The sequence below is a fragment of the Rhinoderma darwinii genome, chromosome 5, assembly GCF_050947455.1.
Source record: "Rhinoderma darwinii isolate aRhiDar2 chromosome 5, aRhiDar2.hap1, whole genome shotgun sequence".
NCBI lineage: Eukaryota > Metazoa > Chordata > Amphibia > Anura > Rhinodermatidae > Rhinoderma > Rhinoderma darwinii.
Window position 1 is genome coordinate 74,368,746 of NC_134691.1, and position 24,233 is coordinate 74,392,978.

Genomic DNA, 24,233 nt, shown 5'->3' on the forward strand with positions numbered 1-24,233 from the left:
ACAGATGGAGAAGATGAAGAAAGACTACATCTACATCAGAGAAGACGTCACCTGTGAGTCACTGGATGTAATTGTTATGTAGTGTTGTAGTTTCCCGTATGCTCTGTAGCGCTGAATTTAAAAATTAATACCCATCATGGGACCATGTCATTTAAGACCCTAGCAACGACCCTAACTACTACGACACTATTACCCCCCCCCCCATTGTCCGGTCCCAACTCAGTACCAAGTAGCTCTCAAGACCCTCCCAAATTTCAACAGTAGATCTCCACCTCTCTAAGGTTGCCTACCCCTAACCTCAATGATTATACTGCTTTAAGTTACTGTAACAGGTAAAGAGATTTCACATTATTTGCCTTTCACATTGATTGGTTAGCATTGTATAAAAAGAAAAGATTAAAAAAAAATCTATGCCTGGTGCTCAACAAAGTGGATTCAAAATATATGGAGGAGGGAAAGAACAGAGTCAAATTGATAAGAGTCACAAGTCAGATGGAATATGCATTGAATAAAAACCACACAATTCCAGAAAGATTTTAATTGTGTAACAAATTAATTCATTTGCAATATGGGAACAGGCCTGTACAAGGAACATTTTCGATGTGGATTTACAGCTCTCCTTAGAATAGAATTATGATGTGAAACGTAATTTACTGAAATCTGACTAATGGGTGGGGGAGCGGTAAAAAGTAATAATTTACATATCTATGTCCAAAAAGTGCAATTCTTGCAGATCCACACACCGGGACACACTGCTTGATCAAACTTCTAAACAGGAGCATGGTTCTCTTTGTGAATTAGCCAAGTGAGGTATACGTGTGTAAAAACATATGAACATGAGCAAGACTGGGAGATGCACAATACAGTCATAAGGGGGCAAGAAAATTGTGGTTATATGTATGAAACAAATGCAGCCACTGGTGGAAAGAACAATTCTTCCAAAAACACTGGTGCTGCAGGGAATGAGGGGAACTTAGTGATAGATAATTTGTGGGTACAGTTCTCCTTTAAAGTGAATCACCGCCATCTGATTTTTTTTAGGTCCATAATTATGTGAAGATTAATGTCTTATTATATCTTTATAATTAAGAAATTAACTCACACAGAATGTTGAACCTATTCAGACACAGGGTGAAAAATGTGAATTAATGTGAGATTAAGCGTGATTAGAAGTGAAAATGTAAAAACTTTACTGCAGCACCAAGTCTGCTCTTTAGAAAGGTCACTACTTTATAGGATTGCAATAACCCATAAATTACCTTCTCTGGGTGGCAGGTACATTTTATCATATCTGTGAAAACCATTGACATAGCCAAATGTTCTTTTTAAATGTAATTACAGGATAAATAATAAAAACAAAAAAAAAAAACAACATCCACAAAATATACTTTAACATTTTCAGGTTGGATATTTAGTAGAGTATAATTCTTATTATAGAATAGGTTGTATATAAATAAGCAATCTTAAAACAAGCTCCGTGACATCCAGTTCTTAAAAGGGGTTCACAGGGACTTTCCTGTTTATTGCAATGCACACACCTAGTGATCAGATTGTTACCCCTATTAAGTTTAGCAGAGCTTTACTCGTGGTCTGTGGAGGCACTCCGCATAAACATCCATGGTCCTCGAGATCTTCGAGTGCTCACTGCAATACATTTTCTTAGTCCCTGAGAAGCGGTTTAAGAACAAAGTCAAGCAGAGTTGACTTTTTTTTTTTTTTTACCAAAAAGTGCAACATTAAAATTATTCTGATTAACTCATAGCACATTTTTTTTTTTTGTTGCATTAGGGCAAATAAAGGGGCACAGTAAAAATTGAATTGTTTTAGTACAGCTTAGAGCATGAACACAAACGTCACAGGGCTGCTTAAACATTTCACCGGCTTTCACTACCATCCCCCGTCTCAACGTGAAGCAATTCTCAAATACCAATGCCATTGTCTGCAAGAGGCCGATGGCTTTCTCATCAATGGTTTGCAAAGTAAATTACAGGGTGATCTCTTCTAAAAACAGTTTTACTTTCTAGGGTTAAAAAATTAAAAGATTGTTGCGCTCTAGACTAGTACACCTCAGAATATACAGAATTTGAAGCAGGACATTGAATTTAGAAAGGGTTATGCCTACAAACTAGTTCTATCAAAAGCGTTGTGACCATGAAAGTCACGCAGCGGCCACAGTTAGAAATTACCTATTTAATACTGAAGTACCTTTTTTATTTTTTTCAATTGACAACATTTTTTTTTTACAAAACAAAAAGTTTACAAAAAAAAAACCTCTTTTCAACTTAAATTATTGCTCGGTTACACAGAAGCTATTTTTTATGTACCATAAAAAAAAATCCACCCTGTTCTAGGAAAATTAAACCTGAAGAGTTCGAAAAAGTTGGATTTCATAAAGATTCTTTGAAAGTTCATATTTCAGTAATAGTGGTGGTGGTGGGGGGGGGGGGGATTAAACAGAGATGTCGAGGCTATCCACAGATTAACCCCTCGGCCTGATACCTTTATTTCAACAACTACAGTGTGTAGAAGTGGCATCACTGAAAGCAACTGTAAGTGACATGCTTGTTCTTTAATGAACGAAAAAAAAAAAAAAGAAGGGTGTAAAAATATTTGCACCCCATAAATTTTAATTTAAAAAAAGAAAATTCACATTCAGCTATACGTAATTATAATGCACAGCAAAGCACGGATAGAAACAGCAGAAGGCCGTTCCACAAATGATTGATAGAATATATATATTTTAGAGATCATTGTACACTCCCTGCTACAATTGACTAGCCTCAGAAAAACATCCACATCTAAAAGAGTAGTCAAAAATAAAACCTGCCTACCTAAACCATTTTCTATGAAATACCCCGTTTGTGTAGGTGTAGAATAGGAATCCACAGTGCCGTTAAGTTAATTTAGTCATGCTTTGCTGTGGTGCATTTTAGTAATAACCTGGCTTTCACCCATAAATTTATAACTTCCCACCCACAAATAAAAAAAATTACATTTTCAAAATTAGGGAAAAGGGGGGAAAAGCCTTCATGTGGTAGTAAAAAGTATCTAATGGGCTAAAAGCCCAAGAAATAGAAGGTTAGAAACCAGTGTCAAAAACTTGAGAAAAGAGGAAAATGGAAAAAAAAAAACAAAAAGCAAAAATAAAAAGCATAGTTTTCCTTAAATACATACAATTAAATACATTCATTTCAAATAGTCCAATGAAATTTGCCTGTCCATAATGACTCCGCAGCAGGTATCTAAGTCGCACTAAGGTGAATGCAGTGAACAGACGGCCACCTGTCTGTATTCTCGCTCCACACGGCTGCATCACGGAAAACACAACTTCAGCTTTGAATCTGGAGGCAGGTCAAGTCACCTCAACAAGGGCCTGCAAGCCGGCATCTCACACCAGTCCATAAGAACAATACCAAGGTGACGGAACTCTTCCAGACCAGAGAAAGGTTCCAGCTGGTCAGCAGAAAGACAACACATCCCCGGCATCTTCAGGGTCAGCAGTATTTCTACAAAAAACAAAAAGAAAAATACAAGCAGTTAAATATGTTAATCAAAGCAAAGCGCGATACGTCATTGTGATTTGCCGTTAGAGAATCCTTACGTTATTCGAGCCCTTTTTCTGATTATCTAATATGTTCACCGTTCAATATTGGATTATGAAAAATGTTCCTCCTTTAGCGGATCATTTTACGCAGATTCTGCACCGAAATTCGCACGGAAAAGCCGGCAGATTGACACACGCAGATTTGTCTCATTGAATGGGTCTAATTTGCATGTGCAAACTGCAAATCGGAGACAGAAATCCGAGATAAGCCTTGGATTTCTGCCGCAAATCCACCGGCACTGTGTGAACATAACCAAATAGTGTTTGGCTTGTTTTTTTTTTTTAAACTCGTTTTATTAAGAACTGTTGCAGTAACAAGTATAAAATCAGTCACACATCTAAATGTAAAATACATCACATTGGAACAAGGAAATTTATATACAGCAAGTCAAGTAATGAGACCAGACAGTATATTCTGGGAATACAATATGCCATCAACAATGGCGCTTAGACTGGTTTACAATGAAGTATGAATGACCATTACAATAAAAGGACAAAAAACAAGAACAGAAATAAAAGAAAACAAAATAGCCTGGGACCGGTGTCACCCACGAGCATCTAATAAATCAGGCACAGCAAGTTCAAGGAGATACACAACAAAAATGCGGGTCACCTAAGTTACTACATCCCAGTATCTGGTGAACCAGCGGAGGGGCTGACTGTCAAAGGGGAGTAGTTTCAAATATCCCAAACTTTAGAAAACTTCGTACTACAACCACGATTGAGAAATACAACCTGCTCGAAAGGTATTACAGAATTCACCAATCCCTTCCAATGACCAATGGATGGAGGTCGATCATTCATCCAATGTTGTGCTATAGTTTTTCGTGCTAGAAACAGAGTTTCTCTCAAAAAAATTCTAGTGTGGTGATTCCATGTCTCCCCATCCAGTACACCAAACAAACATATCTTAGGACATAAAGGGATACCTACATGTAATAAGGACGATAACAGGGATAGTATGTCATTCCAAAAGTCCCTAATGATGGTACATGACCACATCATATGCCAAAAATCTGCTTCCGGGACATGGCATCTCAGACAGACTGAAGAAGGCAATTGTCCCATTTTGAATATCCTAACCGGGGTCAAATATGCCTGGTGTATTATACATAACTGGATCATTTTATTGTTTGCGGATGGGGAAACATGAAGATGGGACTCCAAAATATCATTCCAATCCTCTGTCTGAATGGTAGGAATCCATTGTTTCCATCTACTTTCTACAGCAAGTGGTGTGGAAAGTGTTTGGCTTGTTTATTTATTCTAAACCGTATGAACACATGAAAATGTCTAAAACTGAATAGTCTTCATTGGTGTGCGATAGATTTTTTTTTTCTAGTTTCATTATAGGGGTTGTCTCCTGAAAACAGAGCAGCGATCAGCTGTTCTCACCGGGGAAAGTGGCAGCAGGGTAGATGTAATACCACATCGCGGCCATTCAAATGAATATCTGAGCATATAATGCATAGACCGGCCCGGTCCCCTGGAGCGGCAGCTGCTCGCTGTTCTGGTTCATATGAGCCGGTATTACACCAATACGTCCTAATAGGGCACAACATAGAGAAGGGTTGTCATTGAGTAGCGGTAATTATTGCTACAGGCAGAACAGAGTTTTGACCAGTAAAGGGGAACAATGAATGGAAGTGACCGAACCAACTGAATACCAACCAAAACTGAATGTCACACTATGCCATGGTGGAAAAACAAATGTATAGACGACATACAACTTCATGGTGAGGTTACAGTATTAGCGCATGAGAGGTAGACTTGCTTAAAGGGGAATGACTAATGGGGACAGGCTTAAATTATTAATCTGGCTGGTTTAACAGACCGATTAGCACAATAAATCAAATCTCATAAAACCTGCGTGTAGGGTGGTGGGTTAGAAAGATTAAACTATTACTTAAACAAAAAAAAATGTTCCCATTAAATATTTACATAAGGACAAATAAAAAAAAAGTTACGATCACCGTAAAAAAAGACAAACCTGAAAAGCCTGTTGTCCTAAAACATAAGCATCGCAAGGATTTGGAAGGGGGAAACTTGACGTAAAATGTAAGCATTTCAATGACTTCTTCTAAGCTTGTGGTCCTGGGGTTTTATCTATAAAAGGTCAAGCGTAGATCCAGCCATGACAGGGAATAAAGCGTCACATAAAACAGTGGATCTAATGGGGACTAGAAGCAGCCGCGGGAGAAAGTCCAGTGTCTCCTCATCAGAAATTGTCAGTTATGGGATCTGAGATCCAATTATAAAAAGGGAAAAACATCCACAATGGAATTTTAATTCTAATAAAACAATTCACCACTACTCGGTGTTGCAAATAATAAAACCAGCCCCCTTCACCACCTACAAGCCAGCAACTCAGAAAATGTGAGCCTGGCATCATGCAGGTGCAGGGTTACTGGAGTAAAGCGTGGTCACCCAGAAGATTGGTGGCTTCTTTAGAAGTAATGACGCAGAGGACCTTAGTAGAGAATAGTGGACTTACTACTGTAGGTAAGCGCGGTTTATTATTATCTAGACAACTAGGAGGTACTCGATGTCTCTCTCACACTTCTGCCATATGTAATAGTAGGTGCAGCCATCCCTCTTCTTGTTCCTACATAACCCATAAGTGTAAACTAGGGGTACACCAGCGACACGGCACTGTTTATCATGAGTTATTCAGTGGTATCTCTGGAAAGTGTAGCCAAGCTAAAATTAGGCTGGGTTCTCTCCAGCGTTTGACATGCCATTGTTCTGCTCCATCAGAGGCAGCAAAACAAGGCAAAAACCGGAAGCGCCAGTTCTGTTGCACCACAGACACCATAGGCGGCCGGAGGAACCCATTGAATTTAATGGGTTCTGTCTGGTTTCTGCTGGGATCTCCGTGGTTTTACCAAAAACAATAGCGCAACATGACACGCTATTGTTTCCGGTACTTTTGGTCGGATCTGCGACAGAGGCCCCTAACAGAGCCCCCAACGCAGATGTGGATGAGGCCTTAATGTAAAATATCTGCTCAAGCCATGGCTTACATATTAAATCATCATGATATTTCACAAAGCTGAACCCCAGTAAATGGTATATTGCTTTTAGTACTAAGCCCCAGAGGATAAAGGTTACACAGACCAGCCGTATACTTAAGGTTAATTGGTAGTAGTGCAAGTTTAAGGTTTGTGAAGTCATCTCCCAACCATTACTCTTTCCAGCAGTATATTCAATTATTCATAGAACTCCAGCCGTAAGTTAAACGCAATGAAATGGGTGGGGGACAAGGGTCACTTTTTGAAGTTAATGTTATATGTGAACAAGCTAAGGGCACATAAAAACAAGCACTTTTACCACTGCAAGAACTGACATTACAGGTCCCAAAGAAACGTAAAATATGGCTGCTCCATAAATCAAATATACAACTAAATAACCTACGTAAACAGCGATTTTACACGGGAGCATCGCTTTTAGGGTATGTTAGGATGTCGCAAAATGCCTGTGTGGATCCTGCACCGCAAATCTGCGGAAATTAACAGTTCAATAAGTGTGGACGGGGTTTTCAAAACCAAAATGTCATTAGTTGTACACTTTTGATGGGTGAACAAAGATGGAATTTTTACATGCATTGTAGTGCATACGGCGGGTTTTTTTACGTGCGCGTTTAAAAAACGCATTGTGTAAAAAAAGAAGCGACAGGTCAATTCTTGGCGCCAAAAACGCGCCTAATTCCCATAGTCAATGGGAGTCCCAATTACACGCAAAAAACGCGCACAAAAACGCCTCTTTTAAAAAGCGCTTTACAAAAGCACTAGCGTTTTTGACACGTTTACAATGAAGTTTGTATTTTTGCGCCGTGTGAATAAGGCTATAGCGTTTCACAAACACAGAAGCAGAAAGCGGAGCAGAGGTAGCCAATATTGTATGGCAGGTACATTTGTATATAGTCACTGTTAAGGCGAACATGTTTGCATTGCCCTGCTATAGTTTGTATTTGCAGGAACTACAGAATGGAATATCTACAAATGTGGCACACCAATGGGTTGGCATTATGTGGTCACCGGCGCAGCAGGGTGCGATAAAGTCGACTATGTTATTGATTCCGGCAAAACGACGGGTCCGGTGCACAAAAGAGACAAACGGAAACCACGGGCACTGGATCCATCACTATTGAAATCAATCGTGATGGTCATGGAAACCCCTGGTTTCCGTCGGTGTGAGTTTGTGTCTGCTCAGGGTCCCGTTCTGATGGAAACCTCAGACGGAACGTCAGAACGGGACCCCAACGCGGATGTGAACAGAGCCTAAGCTGTACTATTTGCCAAATTTCAGGAACACAAGTCTCTACACTAGGCTCAGATGCAATATTGTATCGATACCATGGCCTTGTTCCTGGGTTGAAATCAAGGTGGGGCGAATAGCTAAAAAAATTTGCATCAGCACAAGTTTCGATCATAAAAAGTTAAAAACGGTATTGCGCTTACCTGCTCCGGACCCATAGAGGACAACCCTGATGTAGGCACAGAGGTCACTGAAGTCATATTGATCTGTCCAGCCATCTGATTCATGCTATTCATGCCGTTTCCATTGGTCGCCATAGAGACGTTGATGTTCATATTGGTATTATACATGCCAGAACCAGTTTGTTGACCAAAGTGTGGTGGAGATGGTTGAGAAAACATACTGAAAGACAAAATAACATTATAGAAAGTTACTTCAGTACAACAAACCCTGGTGTCTACATCTAGATTAGATCACCTAAATATTAAAGAAGCACTCTGGGAATTTTTTTTTATCGTTTTGTCCAATTAAAATGGGGATTTTGGTAAATATCTGTGCAGTAACTTTTCTTACCAGTGGCTTTCTATAGAAATTATCAGCTTCGTTCCTTCGTTGGTATTACGCAACCCCAACTGATATAGTCCGTCTCCTTGCAGTCTTAGGAGAGCCTCAATGTGGAGTCTTACAGGAATGAATAGGGAGACGGACTTCCGATCCACACTGGAGACACAGAATTTTTCATAGAGAGTGTGCGGGTCGCGTAGTACAACTGAAGGAACTGCTAATACAGAGAGAGCCACCGGCAAGAAAATTTACTGCACAGCTATTTACCGGATGCCCATTATGAACGAATCAAATGAGAATTATTTTTTTTACCGGAGTGCTTCATTTCGTTCAGAATATTTACACATAAGTAAACATGAGACAGGTGTGCAATAGTATCCTGACTTCATACCTGTTTCCTCCATTATTTGTCTGTGCCCATCCATTCATGTCAGCTGATTGGTACGATGGGTTGGCTTGCGACTGTTGCATCATGGGACTCTGGGTATGGGCCATTCTGGGTGACATAATCGGGCTTTGAGGAGTAGTTGCACCAGTAAACCCAGGGTCCGACTGCTGGCTCATTCCTAAAGAACACATTTTTTTAGACTTCGGTCACATTTTATACAGCATGCAATACATCAAACAAAAAGACAAGCACTCTAAAGCACCCACTAACACCAACCAAAGAGACCCCAAAGCACTGCAGAAATGGTAAGATCTTTTGGGAGAGATGTATGAATGCATAGCCATAGTAAACAAGTGAAGTAATACCTTGCTGCTTCAGTCAAGTTTAAGAAATGATATAAGCAATTTTTTTATTTTTTTTTATCGAATTTTGATTCTTGAGAATGTTTACCAGTGCACCAATAATCCAAATAGCATAAAATTTAAAATTCTGCTTTTAGTCATTTTTACTAGTGCTCATGAATACTAGAAAGGTGGCTGAGATGTATAGGTGCTCACTATACAGCAAGACAGTAACACAGTCGACAATCTAAATATATTTACTACGCTAAGACGTCTTTCTCTTTACTTATTGATCTATGACCGGTCTGTATGATAAGCTAAAAGACCATGGCTACAGAACATGTGCATGTGAAAATGTCCTACATTTATCCATACTTAAGCCATAGGGCAGTCCTACAACAATTTGCAATCTGTGATAGTCAAGTGCTGTATGTAAAGGTGTAACTTAAAGTGTAACTTCATTTAAAAAAAATCTTTTGACATGTCAGAAGTTTTGATTGGTGGTGTCTGAGAACCGAGACCCCCACTGATCGCTAGAAAAAAAGCACGCGGGTGAGCGCTGTGCCACTTTGTTTCTGATCGGTTTTCCTCGAAAAGACTCCTAGACTTTCTACTAACCCCGTACACCACTCGCTCGGCTTACCGATCGGTGCGGGTCTCAGTTCTCAGACCCTTACTGATCAAGACTTCTGACATATCACTATGACAGATCTACATTTTTTTTAAAGTTTAGTTACCCTTTAAAGTTCCTGGGCCCCTATTCAAAATCTATACAATGAACTCAAACCACTACATGCCACTTGTACTGGTAACCATTGATGGGCCCCACCCAGGCCAGGTGCGACTATTTCCTTCATAGTTAAAGAGGCTCTGTCATCCGATTATAAGTGCGCTATCTCCTGCATAATGTGATCGGCGCTGTAATTAAGATAACAGCAGTGGTTTTTATTTTGAAAAACTATCATTTTTGAGCAATTTTAGATTTATGCTAATTCGTTTCTTAATAGACAACTGGGCGTTTTTTACTTTTTACCAACTGGGTGTTGTACATAGGAGTGTATGAGGCTGACCAATCAGTGACCAATCAGCGTCATACACTTCTCATTGTTCCAGTGTGATTGTGCAGTGAAAGAAGCTGAGCCGGAACAATGAGAAGTGTATGATGCTGATTGGTCACTGATTGGTCAGCCTCATACACTCCTATGTACAACGCCCAGTTGGTAAAAAGTAAAAAAGCGCACAGTTGTCTATTAAGAAAGTCATTAGCATAAATCTAAAATTGCTCATAACTTGCTCAAAAATGACAGTTTTTCAAAATAAAAACCACTGCTGTTATCTACATTACAGTGCTGATCACATTATGTAGGAGATAGGGCACTTATCTGCGGACAGGGCCTCTTTAAAGGAACAGTGTCATCACAAATTATTTTTTTATATGTTAAAGATGTTAGTGCTTTATTAAAAACGTTTATATTCATTTGTGTGTTTGTGTTTTACTTTTTCTTATTTTTACACTTTTTCTTCCCTATGGGGGCTGCCATTTTTTGTTCCATTTCTGTGTGTGTCGATTAACGACACATACAGACATGGAATACGGCAGCCACAGTCCCATAGGGACTGCGAACGGCTCCCGTCCCATTGACTTCAGTGTACGGCGTCTGTGTGGGAACTGCGCATGCGCCGCTCCCACACAGTCCAATTCGAAATTGGCGCCGTCCGGCGCCATTTTCCTGTGGACCGGAAGTCGCGGCCGGACAGTAATATTACTACTTCCGGTCGCGGCTTACGGATTTGTGCACTTGGACCAGCGGCAGCAAACGGAGCGGACGGGCCGGAGGGAGCCGCGGCGGCAGGAGCAGGTAAGAGATTTCAATGTATGTTCGTGTTTGTGTGTGTTTACTACTGTATGTAAACCTACTACGCTGTGTGTTAGCTCAAAAAATGGCGACACACAGTGTAGGAGGTTACACCGTTCAAACCCCTCGTTTATCCCGGCACTAGCCAGGATAAAGGAGGGGGGGATGCTGAGAGCTCACTAGAGCGAGGGCTTTTAACCCAATTTTGCAATGCTGCAATTTTGGGAAATAGCTCCATCTAGTGACCAAAAATGGGTAGTATTATAAATTAGAAATAATTTATAATATTTCCTGACTCGTGAAAAAAATAAAAAAAATTTGAACAATGTTTAATCACCCACACACTAAATGTTTAATTAAAAAAAAAACAACATGTTTTTCTGGCAACACCATGCCTTTAAGTCCCTAGCTTTATGTAGCCCTCTCAGCAGTATTACTCCGGAATGATGTCTGTGTGTAATAGTCTGGTCAATCAGCCACTGCCCTATGTCATCTAGTCCTTATCTGACATACAGGTGAGTGGTGGCAATATGGTTGGTCCACCATGAAAATCGAGGCATTAAAAGTGGAAGGGAAAGCACACAAGAAGCCAGACCAAAGACATGGAGGTAATGTGTAGGAACACATAAAGACATGATCGAAGCACAGGACAGGTCCACACCAGAAACACAGCAGCAGAAATCTTCATACAAGCACAGTAATGACAAAGCTAATTTATGTTTATAGGCTTGGCAAATTCGGTGTACTGGCCTAGTATTCACAGGTTAAAACAAATCTAGGAGATGTATTAGATCGGTCAATGGATGTTAATGACATGTTAGTAATCACATGCAGTTAAATACTCCGACATCTCAGATATTTGGAACCATCCTTTAGTTGCAGGGATCAAGAGAATAATGAGAATTATTTGACTATTTTCACTCTTGTAAATGCTGAAAGTGAATCCACTGCATTCTCCAATTGGGGTCAGTTATTTTGTAGGATGAAACAATATATATGTAGATGGATTCATTTACTAGGAACAAGAGCCATTAAGTTCATGAACCAGGTTTAAATCTTTAGGCTGTCGAAAACGAAAAAAAGAAATAAAAAAATGATAGTAGCAGATATAAGAGTGAAAAACTTGCCATGACTACTGTGCAAAGACTGGTTCTTTGTTTGCCACCCAGTCACTTCCAAGAACTCGTCAAGCCTATGAAGACTGCTGATACTTAAAACCCCATCATAAGTAAGGGGCTGGACTGCAATGTACTGCTTTGCAATAGGTTGCAGGCCTAGCGACACTAAAGAGGTTAAGCAAGACCTGCACTTAAAAGTGGAAGGTGGTACCTGAGCTGGCAAACTGGAAGGCATTGTGTTGAATTTGGGGATTCAAGACAGGCCCATACTGTCCTCCCATACTCATGATCCCTTGGTTAGCCAGATTCATCTGGGAGCCATGCAAAGAGCTGTGAGAGAGCGACTGTGACCCAGGGCTGGGGGGCACTGGGGAGAAAGGACTGGTGAAAGGTGGTGGGGATGGAATTCCAGTACCGTAGTTCGGAGGAAATGGAAACTGCTGTGCATTGGCTTGTGGTATCCGAGGGCTGCTTATTGATCCTGACATGGCTGCAGAGGCCACCATGTTTGGTGGCATAGACAGTCCTTGTCCTCTCATCATCATGGCCCTGTGTTGCACTTGCTGCTGCTGCTGCTGTTGTTGAAGTTGTCTTTGCCGTAGGTGCTGACTCAAGATCTCCCTTTGCCTTTGAGCCATCATTTGTGCATTGATGGGTCCCTGCAAATACAGATTGTAGATTAACCCTCAATATTAATATGTATGACTCCACAATAAAGTGTTGAAGACGAAAGAGAAAGCCTAATTATGCTTAAAGTCCGTGAAACTCATCAACATACAACTCAGTTCCTAACTAGCCCAGATCACGGAACCTTTATAGGATTTACAATAATTTCCTAATAATGCACAATAAAAAGAGGTCACAACGTGTAAAAAAACAAAACCTCAAACATAAATGTTCAGATCATGTACATTACGTGCGTCTCCAAGGAAAATGAGACTGGTCGACCTTAAAATGTGTAATTCACTAAGCTTTACCTGCTCCCTCATCTGTGCTGGTACACCTGGCCTCATAGACATGTTCATGTTGGAGACACTATTCATGGGATTCATTAGTGGTTGCCGATTCTATTAAACAAAGAAAATTGTGAGTCAGAGTAATTTCAAATGTACATTTAAAGGCTGTGCCAACCTTTGTAACCATTTTTTTTATTATTATTATTATTAAATGTATGTGTTTTGTGTTTATATACATTTTTCCAATTTACATTTCTTAAAAATTGTATTTATTTTTTGTGCTGCAGCCTTTATGTATCCAATATACATAGAAGCCGCATAATGCCGCTGTAAGTTGAATCAGTCAGATAGACTGATGGCTCGGCTGACAGCGGTTTGTGTGCCTGTAACGCAATATAACCATAGTACCGATCAAATCTAAGTTTAGGAGCCGTTGTCATCTGAGCCGTCAGTCCAGCTGACAGAGCTGTAAGCCGCATTTCAAATTATAGCGGATACATAGAAGCTGTACTTGTACTAAATACAATATTGAGCCTTTAAGGGGGAACACTGCATTTTCAGATGGTTATAATGCAATCTAATGTTAAAGCTTAATGACATTCGGGAAAAGAGAAAGTATCCATAGTAAAATGTCAGAAAAGGGTACCTGCTGTGCCTGCTGGAGCCGGTGCTGTAGCTGGAGCCTTAACTGGTTTGGTTGGTTTTGTACCATTCCAGTGGGCCTCAAGCCAGGCCGGGTTTGCATGCGCAGCATTCCATAGTTTGGACGCTGTCCCATAGGGTGGAAGTTTGGATCCGTCATTTGCACGTAGCTATTCTGAGCCATCTGCCCTTGAGCAGTATAAGGATGGTTATACAGTGGTGCTTTCTGTTCCATGATCAAGTTTGAATCTTGACCTACGAATGATTCTGGATCAACAGTCTGACTCTAAAAAAGAAAAAAACAGAACATTTATTTAAACTACAATCGCCACTTTATATCCTATAAATACCCTATAATATAAAAAATAAATAAATGAATAAATAAAATAAGAAACTATATCGTTAACCAGCTTTTACCTGACTGACTAGTTCTGGTATTCCAAGAGCTCGGTCAATCTCCTCCAAACCATCAAAATTACGTAACGCCATATAAAGTTGATCAAGCAGGTTCCCCTCTTCGTTCTGTGATTCTGAAGAAGGCGGTTGACAATGTAAGTCTTCCGACGAGCTGAACTGCTGCCTAAAAATGAGAATACTGAAACCATCACATACTAAATAGTCAAATGATGACATTAAAGAGGCTCTGTCACCAGATTTTGCAACCCCTATCTGCTATTGCAGCAGATAGGCGCTGCAATGTAGATTACAGTAACGTTTTTATTTTTAAAAAACGAGCATTTTTGGCCAAGTTATGACCATTTTTGTAATTATGCAAATGAGGCTTGCAAAAGTCCAAGTGGGTGTGTTTAAAAGTAAAAGTCCAAGTGGGTGTGTATTATGTGCGTACATCGGGGCGTGTTTACTACTTTTACTAGCTGGGCGCTGTGAAGAGAAGTAACATCCTCTTCTCTTCAGAACGCCCAGCATCTGACAGTGCAGACCTGTGACGTCACTCACAGGTCCTGCATCGTGACGGCCACATCGGCAGCAGAGGCTACAGTTGATTCTGCAGCAGCATCAGCGTTTGCAGGTAAGATCGACTTACCTGCAAACGCTGATGCTGCTGCAGAATCAACTGTAGCCTCTGGTGCCGATGTGGCCGTCACGATGCAGGACCTGTGAGTGACGTCACAGATCTGCACTGTCACAAGCTGGGCGTTCTGAAGAGAAGAGGATGTTACTTCTCATCAGAGCGCCCAGCTAGTGAAAGTATTAAAAACGCCCCGATGTACGCACATAATACACACCCACTTGGACTTGTACTTTTAAACACACCCACTTGGACTTTTGCAAGCCTCATTTGCATAACTACAAAAATGGTCATAACTTGGCCAAAAATGCTCGTTTTTTAAAAATAAAAACGTTACTGTAATCTACATTGCAGCGCCTATCTGCTGCAATAGCAGATAGGGGTTGCAAAATCTGGTGACAGAGCCTCTTTAATCACATTCTTACGGTTCTATAGTTTCCACATTCTAGCCACATATCAAACTGGACCTCGTGTGATCTGTGTGTAAGAAACATACCTGTTCTGATTGCTGAAAGTTTGATCAATGGGCAAAATACTATCCGGCCATGGAGCGGTTTGGTTAGGAGGCGCCTGCTGCTGGGTATAGGGTGGTGCACTCAGGTTCATTTCTAGTTCAGAAGTTCCTTAAGAAGAAAAAAAAAACAACTTGGTCAATGACACAGTAACATGCAATGGTTAATTTGTACGGTAAAATCTTTGACTAAGAAAGCATTTCTAATAAGTTTTTAGGAACACGTGTTCTTGATAAACAACGGATTTGCTGCCCAACATCTGCGGGCAATCTTACGCCTAAGAGACAATAAAGCATGTGTATAGTAATCTTTATGTGTTGCTTTGATAAAATAAGAAACTGGAATGATTATAGTATATTATCACCCTAGGGTGACAAATTATTATTATTTTTTTTATTAAAACAAGTTAAATATTTTTACTACTATAGAAATATTAAAAGTAAATTAAAAAAAAACCTTTATGAAGTAGCATCGCTGCGTCCGTAAGGCTGGGTTCACACAGAGTTTTTTGCAGGAGGAAAATCTGCCTCAAAAGTCTATTTGGAATTTTGAGGTAGATTTTCCTCTGCCTGGATGCCAATTTTCGCCCGCGGGCATTGAGTGCCTTGGGCATAAAACGCAGCGAAACACGCTTTCTCTGCCTCCCATTGATGTCAATAGGAGGTCAGAGGCGTAAACGCCTGAAGATGGGGCATGTCCCTTTTCCTGCGAGCCGGTTTTTCCACTCATGGGAAAAAACCGCCTCCACCGCCCATTGAAATCAATGGGAGGCATTTTCCGCTTAAAAAAACTCACCAAAAAACTCTGTGAACTGGCCCTTAAAGTCCAAACTATTACAATATAACATTATTTATCACGCACAGTGAATGGCGTAAAAAATAAATAAGAAAACACCAGAATTGCTCTTTTCGATCATCTCACCCCCCCCAAAAAAGGAATTAAAAGTGATTAAAAAGTTATATGCACCCAAACTGGTACTATTAAAACTACAACTCGCCCCGCATTAAACAAGCCCTCAGACAGCTCCATAGGCGGAAATCTAAAAAAAGAGTAATGTTCTCAGAATATGGCAACACCAAACTAATTTTTAACAGATGTTATTTATATGGTAAAACATTAAAAAAAACAACTATTACAACTTGGTGTCGCCCGAATCGTTTGGACCCACAGGATAGAGTTAACATGTTATTTTTACCGCACGTTATGGCCCTTGGAATGCGGGAAGGAAAAAAAAATATGAAACATGACTATCGGAAAGGGGTTAAGATATAGCAAAGCTTCTATACAACGTGCTCGGACTTACCCATACTCATAACCGGGGACTGCATCATTGGCCTAGGACATGCCTGGTTGGTCGGCCTCATTGAAATACTGGAGGTTGGACTGCGTATCATGCTCTGCATTGGCCGGTTCATGGCATTGCCAGTTGTGGGACATGCTGCCCTCACAGCATTTGCCGCCTGTGAACCCCACTCAGTCGACTGTAAAGTTGGCCTAGGGCCACTTCCACCCATCATTCCTGAAAAATATTCAATAATTCCAGTATTAAATTTTAGTTTAAAATCGTAACACACTTTATGAACAAGCCCAGAAGATGATTTTGTGGTCCAAAAGGAGCTGCACAATAATGTAGGGGGTTTGGTACAAGGGCATCACGGACAGCATCAAAACTCACCATCATATCACGCATTGGCCATTAAGAAAATGTTTGATGGACTTCCGTTATAACAATTCGCTGGGAGTGTTATTGAATAAATCTTTTCACTAATTCTTAGGTCAGAAATAATTTTTAGTTACCATAGACACACTTGTGACTACTATCAGCCACATATCTGTAGTTTTCATGGCCAGATTACACATTACCATCTCAAACAAAAGTCGGTCTGACAATTAGTTGGTTGCCGTGGGTCATGTTTCTCAAACTCTGTGTGACCGCTAATTTCCCCTGTGAGGATTTCGTTCATGACCCCACGTCTATGACATCCATATATCTTAAAAAGGCATATGAAAAGGGGTTGTTCAGATGAGCCAACCCTTTAAAGAAAAATGAGCAGAAGCATGAAGACATGTATATACACCAGATGTATTTAAGGGGCTTTCTGAGTCTCCGAAGAACAAAATTTCCTAAACACGTTTATTATTTATAAAACTTTCATCTGAAGCACTATTTCTAAAAATAAGGGTTTTTTGGTTTTTTTAAACTTTATTTGGCGTTCAAATGTTTACATCTGCTTCTTCCTGTAGTTTCAGCATGACACTGAGAACTACATTTCCCTGCATGCAACAGCGCAGAGCAGGTCAGCGCTGCACATGCCACACCTTTGTGTTCCTTTGTCCTCTGTAGCCGGTCCGCTCTCCCTCCTAGCCATTCAGAGTTTCCGATTGGATGAGGATTAAGACGCATGCGCAGTACACATTACATTCATTGTAATACGAAACGCAGGGACTCTGGCAGTAATGGACTCCGCATGTGTGGAGCAAGCCCAGGGTGTTTGAACCATAAATTCTCAGTAGAAGATGACGTCCTGTACATACGGAGACTGAATAGGAAGAAAAGGATCATGGGAGGCACGTACGGGACGTCATCGGAAAAGGAAAAAAACAAAAAAGGTAAATTCATGAGGTGAAAGGTCTTCGATGTAACATCTTAACATCAGACTAGGACTACACAGAGACTTGTCACAGTATTAACTTGCATGATACGAAGATTTACATGCAACATTGACATGACTTTTTCCTCTGGAAGAACATTATTCATTTTTTTATAACGGCATGTATACATGAAATAGCGAGGTCGTGTGACTCGTAAACAAGTTATAGGAGCTTTACCAGGTGGGACTTGTGTCATACAAGTTACTGTACAGTGACAAGATAGCTCCCCCTAGTGGACATAAATTACATTTGTTAAGGATATCTTTTACACATTGTAATTTCGCTAATAATCAAGTATTGCATGGTTTTGAATATATATATATAATTTTTAACCTTTTTGTTTCTAAATAGTGCAACGTCTCTGTGTTTGGTATACCAGCTTGAGAAATGTCCTGAAAGTCTGAAATGTCCCCATGTTATCCTAAGTTCTAAGAAAGAGTTATCAACCGATACCATGGTGAAAACCTTAAAATTTAATTCTGTAGTATTTACATGGTTATGCCATTAAATGAAATCACGTTACTGGGAAATACTTTTCTACAACATTTTAGGCAACTTTCAGACGAGCGTGTGCAACTTCGGACGTGAAAAACGTATGTTTTTCACGTCCGAGGTGCACCATTGCAGGACGCGTTATCACGGATCCCTCAGACTAGTCTATGTAGGGATGCATGAAAACGCAAGGAAATAGGACATGTCCAATTTTTCCACCGGCCCTTCACACGCTCCGTTGAAAAAACAGCCGTGTCAATGTCCCCATTGAAATACATGTGTGTGCGACGGCCATTGTTTTAACGGCCATCACACGGACGAGTTACATGCTCGCCTAAATGAGCCCTTACTGTTGCCATGAGCTACACTGCTCTGTTTTTTGTGTTTCTTTCATGGTTACAGGTATGGTACTTTGCACTCCTACAACGCATACGTACAGCGTCCTGGAATCAATGGTGCTTTAAAAATAAATAAAAGTAATTCTAATTAAAAAAATAACTAGCTAGCATATTTTTAGTACCACTTGGGGTCAAACATAACCTTGACAGAATTATCTATCCATCTATCTATTGGATAATGAACCAACAGTGGCCTCTCATGAATAAAGGATATAATCCAGTATGGTGATTCCAGGTACAAAAGAAAATTGTCAAATGATGTGCAATACATACAAAATCCACATAAATGCCACCTACCATGACTACTGCCCACTCCACCTTGTCCTCCCATCATTCCCTGACTGTTGATCATTCCGGAAGGTAGCATGGCAGAGAAGGGACTGGTATTCCTCATTGGTTGGAAGGATCCAGCATTGGTCTGGTTTTGTAAACCGATGTCTAATGGTACATTCTGGTTTGGTAAAAGTCTTCCAAGTTGAAGCTGTGCAGCACGGGCGTTATTGAACACTGCGTAGACATAATGTTAAAAGAATGCTAGCACATATATACCGTGTTTATTACTGCTGCACATATACACCAGGTTTATTACTGCTGCACATATACACCACGTTTATTACTGCTGCACATATATACCGTGTTTATTACTGCTGCACATATACACCGTGTTTATTACTGCTGCACATATACACCGTGTTTATTACTGCTGCACATATACACCACGTTTATTACTGCTGCACATATACACCACGTTTATTACTGCTGCACATATACACCACGTTTATTACTGCTGCACATATACACCACGTTTATTACTGCTGCACATATACACCACGTTTATTACTGCTGCACATATACACCACGTTTATTACTGCTGCACATATACACCACGTTTATTACTGCTGCACATATACACCGTGTTTATTACTGCTGCACATATACACCACGTTTATTACTGCTGCACATATACACCACGTTTATTACTGCTGCACATATACACCACGTTTATTACTGCTGCACATATACACCACGTTTATTACTGCTGCACATATACACCACGTTTATTACTGCTGCACATATACACCACGTTTATTACTGCTGCACATATACACCACGTTTATTACTGCTGCACATATACACCACGTTTATTACTGCTGCACATATACACCACGTTTATTACTGCTGCACATATATACCACGTTTATTACTGCTGCACATATACACCGTGTTTATTACTGCTGCACATATACACCGTGTTTATTACTGCTGCACATATACACCACGTTTATTACTGCTGCACATATATACCACGTTTATTACTGCTGCACATATACACCGTGTTTATTACTGCTGCACATATACACCGTGTTTATTACTGCTGCACATATATACCGTGTTTATTACTGCTGCACATATACACCATGTTTATTACTGCTGCACATATACACCACGTTTATTACTGCTGCACATATACACCACGTTTATTACTGCTGCACATATACACCACGTTTATTACTGCTGCACATATACACCGTGTTTATTACTGCTGCACATATACACCGTGTTTATTACTGCTGCACATATACACCGTGTTTATTACTGCTGCACATATATACCGTGTTTATTACTGCTGCACATATATACCAGGTTTATTACTGCTGCACATATATACCAGGTTTATTACTGCTGCACATATACACCACGTTTATTACTGCTGCACATATACACCACGTTTATAACTGCTGCACATATACACCGTGTTTATTACTGCTGCACATATACACCACGTTTATTACTGCTGCACATATACACCACGTTTATTACTGCTGCACATATACACCGTGTTTATTACTGCTGCACATATACACCGTGTTTATTACTGCTGCACATATACACCGTGTTTATTACTGCTGCACATATACACCGTGTTTATTACTGCTGCACATATACACCGTGTTTATTACTGCTGCACATATACACCGTGTTTATTACTGCTGCACATATACACCGTGTTTATTACTGCTGCACATATACACCGTGTTTATTACTGCTGCACATATACACCGTGTTTATTACTGCTGCACATATACACCACGTTTATTACTGCTGCACATATACACCGTGTTTATTACTGCTGCACATATACACCACGTTTATTACTGCTGCACATATATACCACGTTTATTACTGCTGCACATATACACCACGTTTATTACTGCTGCACATATACACCGTGTTTATTACTGCTGCACATATACACCGTGTTTATTACTGCTGCACATATACACCACGTTTATTACTGCTGCACATATACACCACGTTTATTACTGCTGCACATATACACCACGTTTATTACTGCTGAACATATACACCACGTTTATTACTGCTGCACATATACACCACGTTTATTACTGCTGAACATATACACCACGTTTATTACTGCTGCACATATACACCGTGTTTATTACTGCTGCACATATATACCGTGTTTATTACTGCTGCACATATACACCGTGTTTATTACTGCTGAACATATACACCACGTTTATTACTGCTGCACATATACACCGTGTTTATTACTGCTGCACATATATACCGTGTTTATTACTGCTGCACATATATACCGTGTTTATTACTGCTGCACATATATACCGTGTTTATTACTGCTGCACATATATACCGTGTTTATTACTGCTGCACAGCGCATAGAAATTCAGTATGGAATGGTTAATATGTGTGAAGACATGCTATAACCAGTAAGATTTCTCCAATGAAAAATAGTTGTGATTATAGAAAAAAAATCATTCACTTTTTCATTTTACCCCCGGAAGATTAGTCAACTACAACGGGCCTAAGAAATACCTGTTGATGTGAAAAAGCGCAGGGAGTTAAGGCTCCTGACAAAGCTATACGCAAAATGCAGGTTGGGGCAGCCCCTTAGCTCCCTGCACATCAACAGGTATTTCTTAGGTCCATTGTAGTTGACTAGTCCGTTGACCGGGGGTTTGTCTTCTCTATCCTAAATATGTTTGCTATACCAACTATGTCGAGAAGTCCTGTGGACTATTATTTGCACAGGGATGTTCTGTGCCAAAGTTTTTCCATGCCATCCTGGATGATCCTTTGTGTATGTATATGTTGTCTATAACATAAATAATAAAAAAATATATATATATATATTGTTTTTCTTATATGGCTGAGGCTCTGCTATTCCTCGTAGGTCATATAGCTTTAGAATAAAAGTCTTAGGACCTGTTCACATCAGCGTTCGTTTCCTCTGAGGGGTTCCGTCTGAGTTTTCCGTCGGGTTAACCCCTCAGCGGAAAGTCAAATGGAAACCTCAGGCTCCGTTTCCCTCACCACTGAACTCAATGGTGACGGAAACCTAGCTAATGGTTTCCGTCTGTCACCGTTGTGACAGGGTTCCGTCATTTTGGACGGAAGCAATAGCGCAGTCTGCGCTATTGATTCTGTCCACAATGACGGATACCCTATCACAACGGTGACACACAGAAACAATTAGCTAGGTTTCCGTCACAATTGAATTCAATGGTGAGGGAAACGGAAGCAGAGATTTCCGTTTGACTTTCCGCTGAGGGGTTAACCCGACGGAAAACTCAGACGGAACCCCTCAGAGGAAACGAACGCTGATGTGAACAAACCCTTAACGCATGCAACATGCAAGAACACAGAAAAAGTTCAAGTTTTATACATAACTATCATCATTTCCAACTCCCAGCAGCAGGGGGCGCTGCTTGTTTACAAACAGGATCTCTTATTACAAAGAACACAGAAAACAAGTGTCTGTGGTCTCAAATGCAGAGCGAGAAACAAGATGAGGAACAGGAAATACTAAGTGACGGTCCGAGACTTACTGGTCTGCTGCATCCGGAGAGCTCTCTGCCTCTGCACTGCGGGAGGTAGCGCTGCGCTGTTATCACCAGTGATCTGCATCAGGTCATTGATGATCGCTTGTTTATCCACAGAGTTCCCATCAGGCCGAGTGTCGGAGTAAAGTTGGTTTAACTGGCTGTTCTGTAAATCATCCAGGATTTCATCCAAGTTATCCAAATCAGAGCTGCTCGGTAAAAGCTGCAAAGATGATAAAGCAATTCACTTTAAAACGTCCTATGCATCATACAAGTACGGGTGACATTTCATTAATCCGACATCCAATAATACAGAAAGTAAAGAGCTGCAATATAATATGGGATTTCATAAAATCACAAGATGACTGAGCAGAGATGACAATTAGAAATTCCTTATTGTGCGCGGACTTTGTCTTCATAAAAGGTTCCCAACCATTATAAGGGAGTGTTATATACCTCTGTATAATTCAGGATATCGGATAATCAGGTACCCAGATCCCATAGATATCAGACTGAAGAAATGTTACGGTTTTGCGCAATCCTTGTGTCATGCTGTAAAAATTCTCCTTTGATCATTTTTGTTTTATTTGAAATTTGTTTTTAAAAAGTGACAACAAATACAGAATGAGTCCAGCAACGCACCTGAAAAGTAGTCACTGAAAAATCCAGGAAAGCTGGACAACAACCCTAGGTGAGCTTTAATAGTGGGATTATTGGTCGCGTTACCAGAAACAGAATAGAAGTAAAACCTTAAAGGGGTTGTCACCTATTCACAGGATAGATCATCAGTATATGAATGGTGGGGGTAATGTGAATAGGAGCAGAGCTGCAGTAACCCAGCATGGCCGCTATACAGGTGTCGGAGTCTTCTGCTTTCCGGCACTGACCCCTGCATAGCTTCCGGTACCCGGAGGCAGTCGGAACAGCTAATCGGTGCGGGTTCGAGTTTCGGACCCCAACCAATCATATACGGATGACCTATCCTGTGGATCGGTCATCAGTATAGAAAGAAGCCCCCAACCTGGACAACCCCTTTAAGCAACTTGACAAAACAGGGTGACTACTCAAGGGGAGGTAATAAGTGGAATGATAAAATAACTACGAATGAATGTCTATCACGCTACTGCAAAAAACAAACAAAAAAAAAAAAAACGGAACACACATCCATCCAGGTTGCTAGGAGTGAGAACAACATTTTTTTTCTGTTTATTGACTTAGTAACATCAGTTCATCCGACAATGGCAGCATTTCTTGTGTACTACACACATTGCCATCATCACCAACACTGTACATAAAGAACGGCGCAGTAACGGGATTACGGCGAGCACAGATCAAAAAAGAGCAGCACATCCTCCTGGCTGTGACGTTTCTGCCATTAATGCACTGACAGAGCTGGCATAAATCTCTGCTAACTGCGACCTGCCAGGGGAATGGCAGTGATCACAGGCACTGACGTCACAAGTCACACACAGCTCCTCCTGAGAACACGTTCATGAGCTGCGAGAAGACAATATTTAGATGTGCCGTATGTAGGTCATGTAGGGACAGGTAACCAAC

The 24,233-nt window shown here is 40.4% G+C and overlaps 1 protein-coding gene across 7 annotated transcripts in view; it reads right to left on the minus strand.

Moving 5' to 3' along the window:
* Positions 1 to 3,311: 3,311 nt before the first annotated feature.
* The window catches only part of NCOA2 (nuclear receptor coactivator 2), a 212,934-nt gene continuing 192,012 nt past the window's right edge, over positions 3,312 to 24,233 (minus strand). For 6 of the 7 annotated variants that reach the window (XM_075826133.1, XM_075826134.1, XM_075826139.1 and 3 more), the window contains 11 exons: positions 22,683 to 22,899; positions 19,108 to 19,317; positions 16,572 to 16,787; positions 15,253 to 15,379; positions 14,144 to 14,306; positions 13,731 to 14,012; positions 13,106 to 13,195; positions 12,340 to 12,787; positions 8,817 to 8,991; positions 8,065 to 8,263; positions 3,312 to 3,506 (listed from right to left, as the gene is read on the minus strand). In XM_075826133.1, coding sequence (XP_075682248.1) covers positions 3,495 to 3,506; positions 8,065 to 8,263; positions 8,817 to 8,991; positions 12,340 to 12,787; positions 13,106 to 13,195; positions 13,731 to 14,012; positions 14,144 to 14,306; positions 15,253 to 15,379; positions 16,572 to 16,787; positions 19,108 to 19,317; positions 22,683 to 22,899 — 2,139 coding nt within the window. In that variant the 3' untranslated portion in view covers positions 3,312 to 3,494. The remainder of the gene's footprint in view (positions 3,507 to 8,064; positions 8,264 to 8,816; positions 8,992 to 12,339; positions 12,788 to 13,105; positions 13,196 to 13,730; positions 14,013 to 14,143; positions 14,307 to 15,252; positions 15,380 to 16,571; positions 16,788 to 19,107; positions 19,318 to 22,682; positions 22,900 to 24,233) is intronic. The other variant, XM_075826140.1, reaches the window with a different exon arrangement.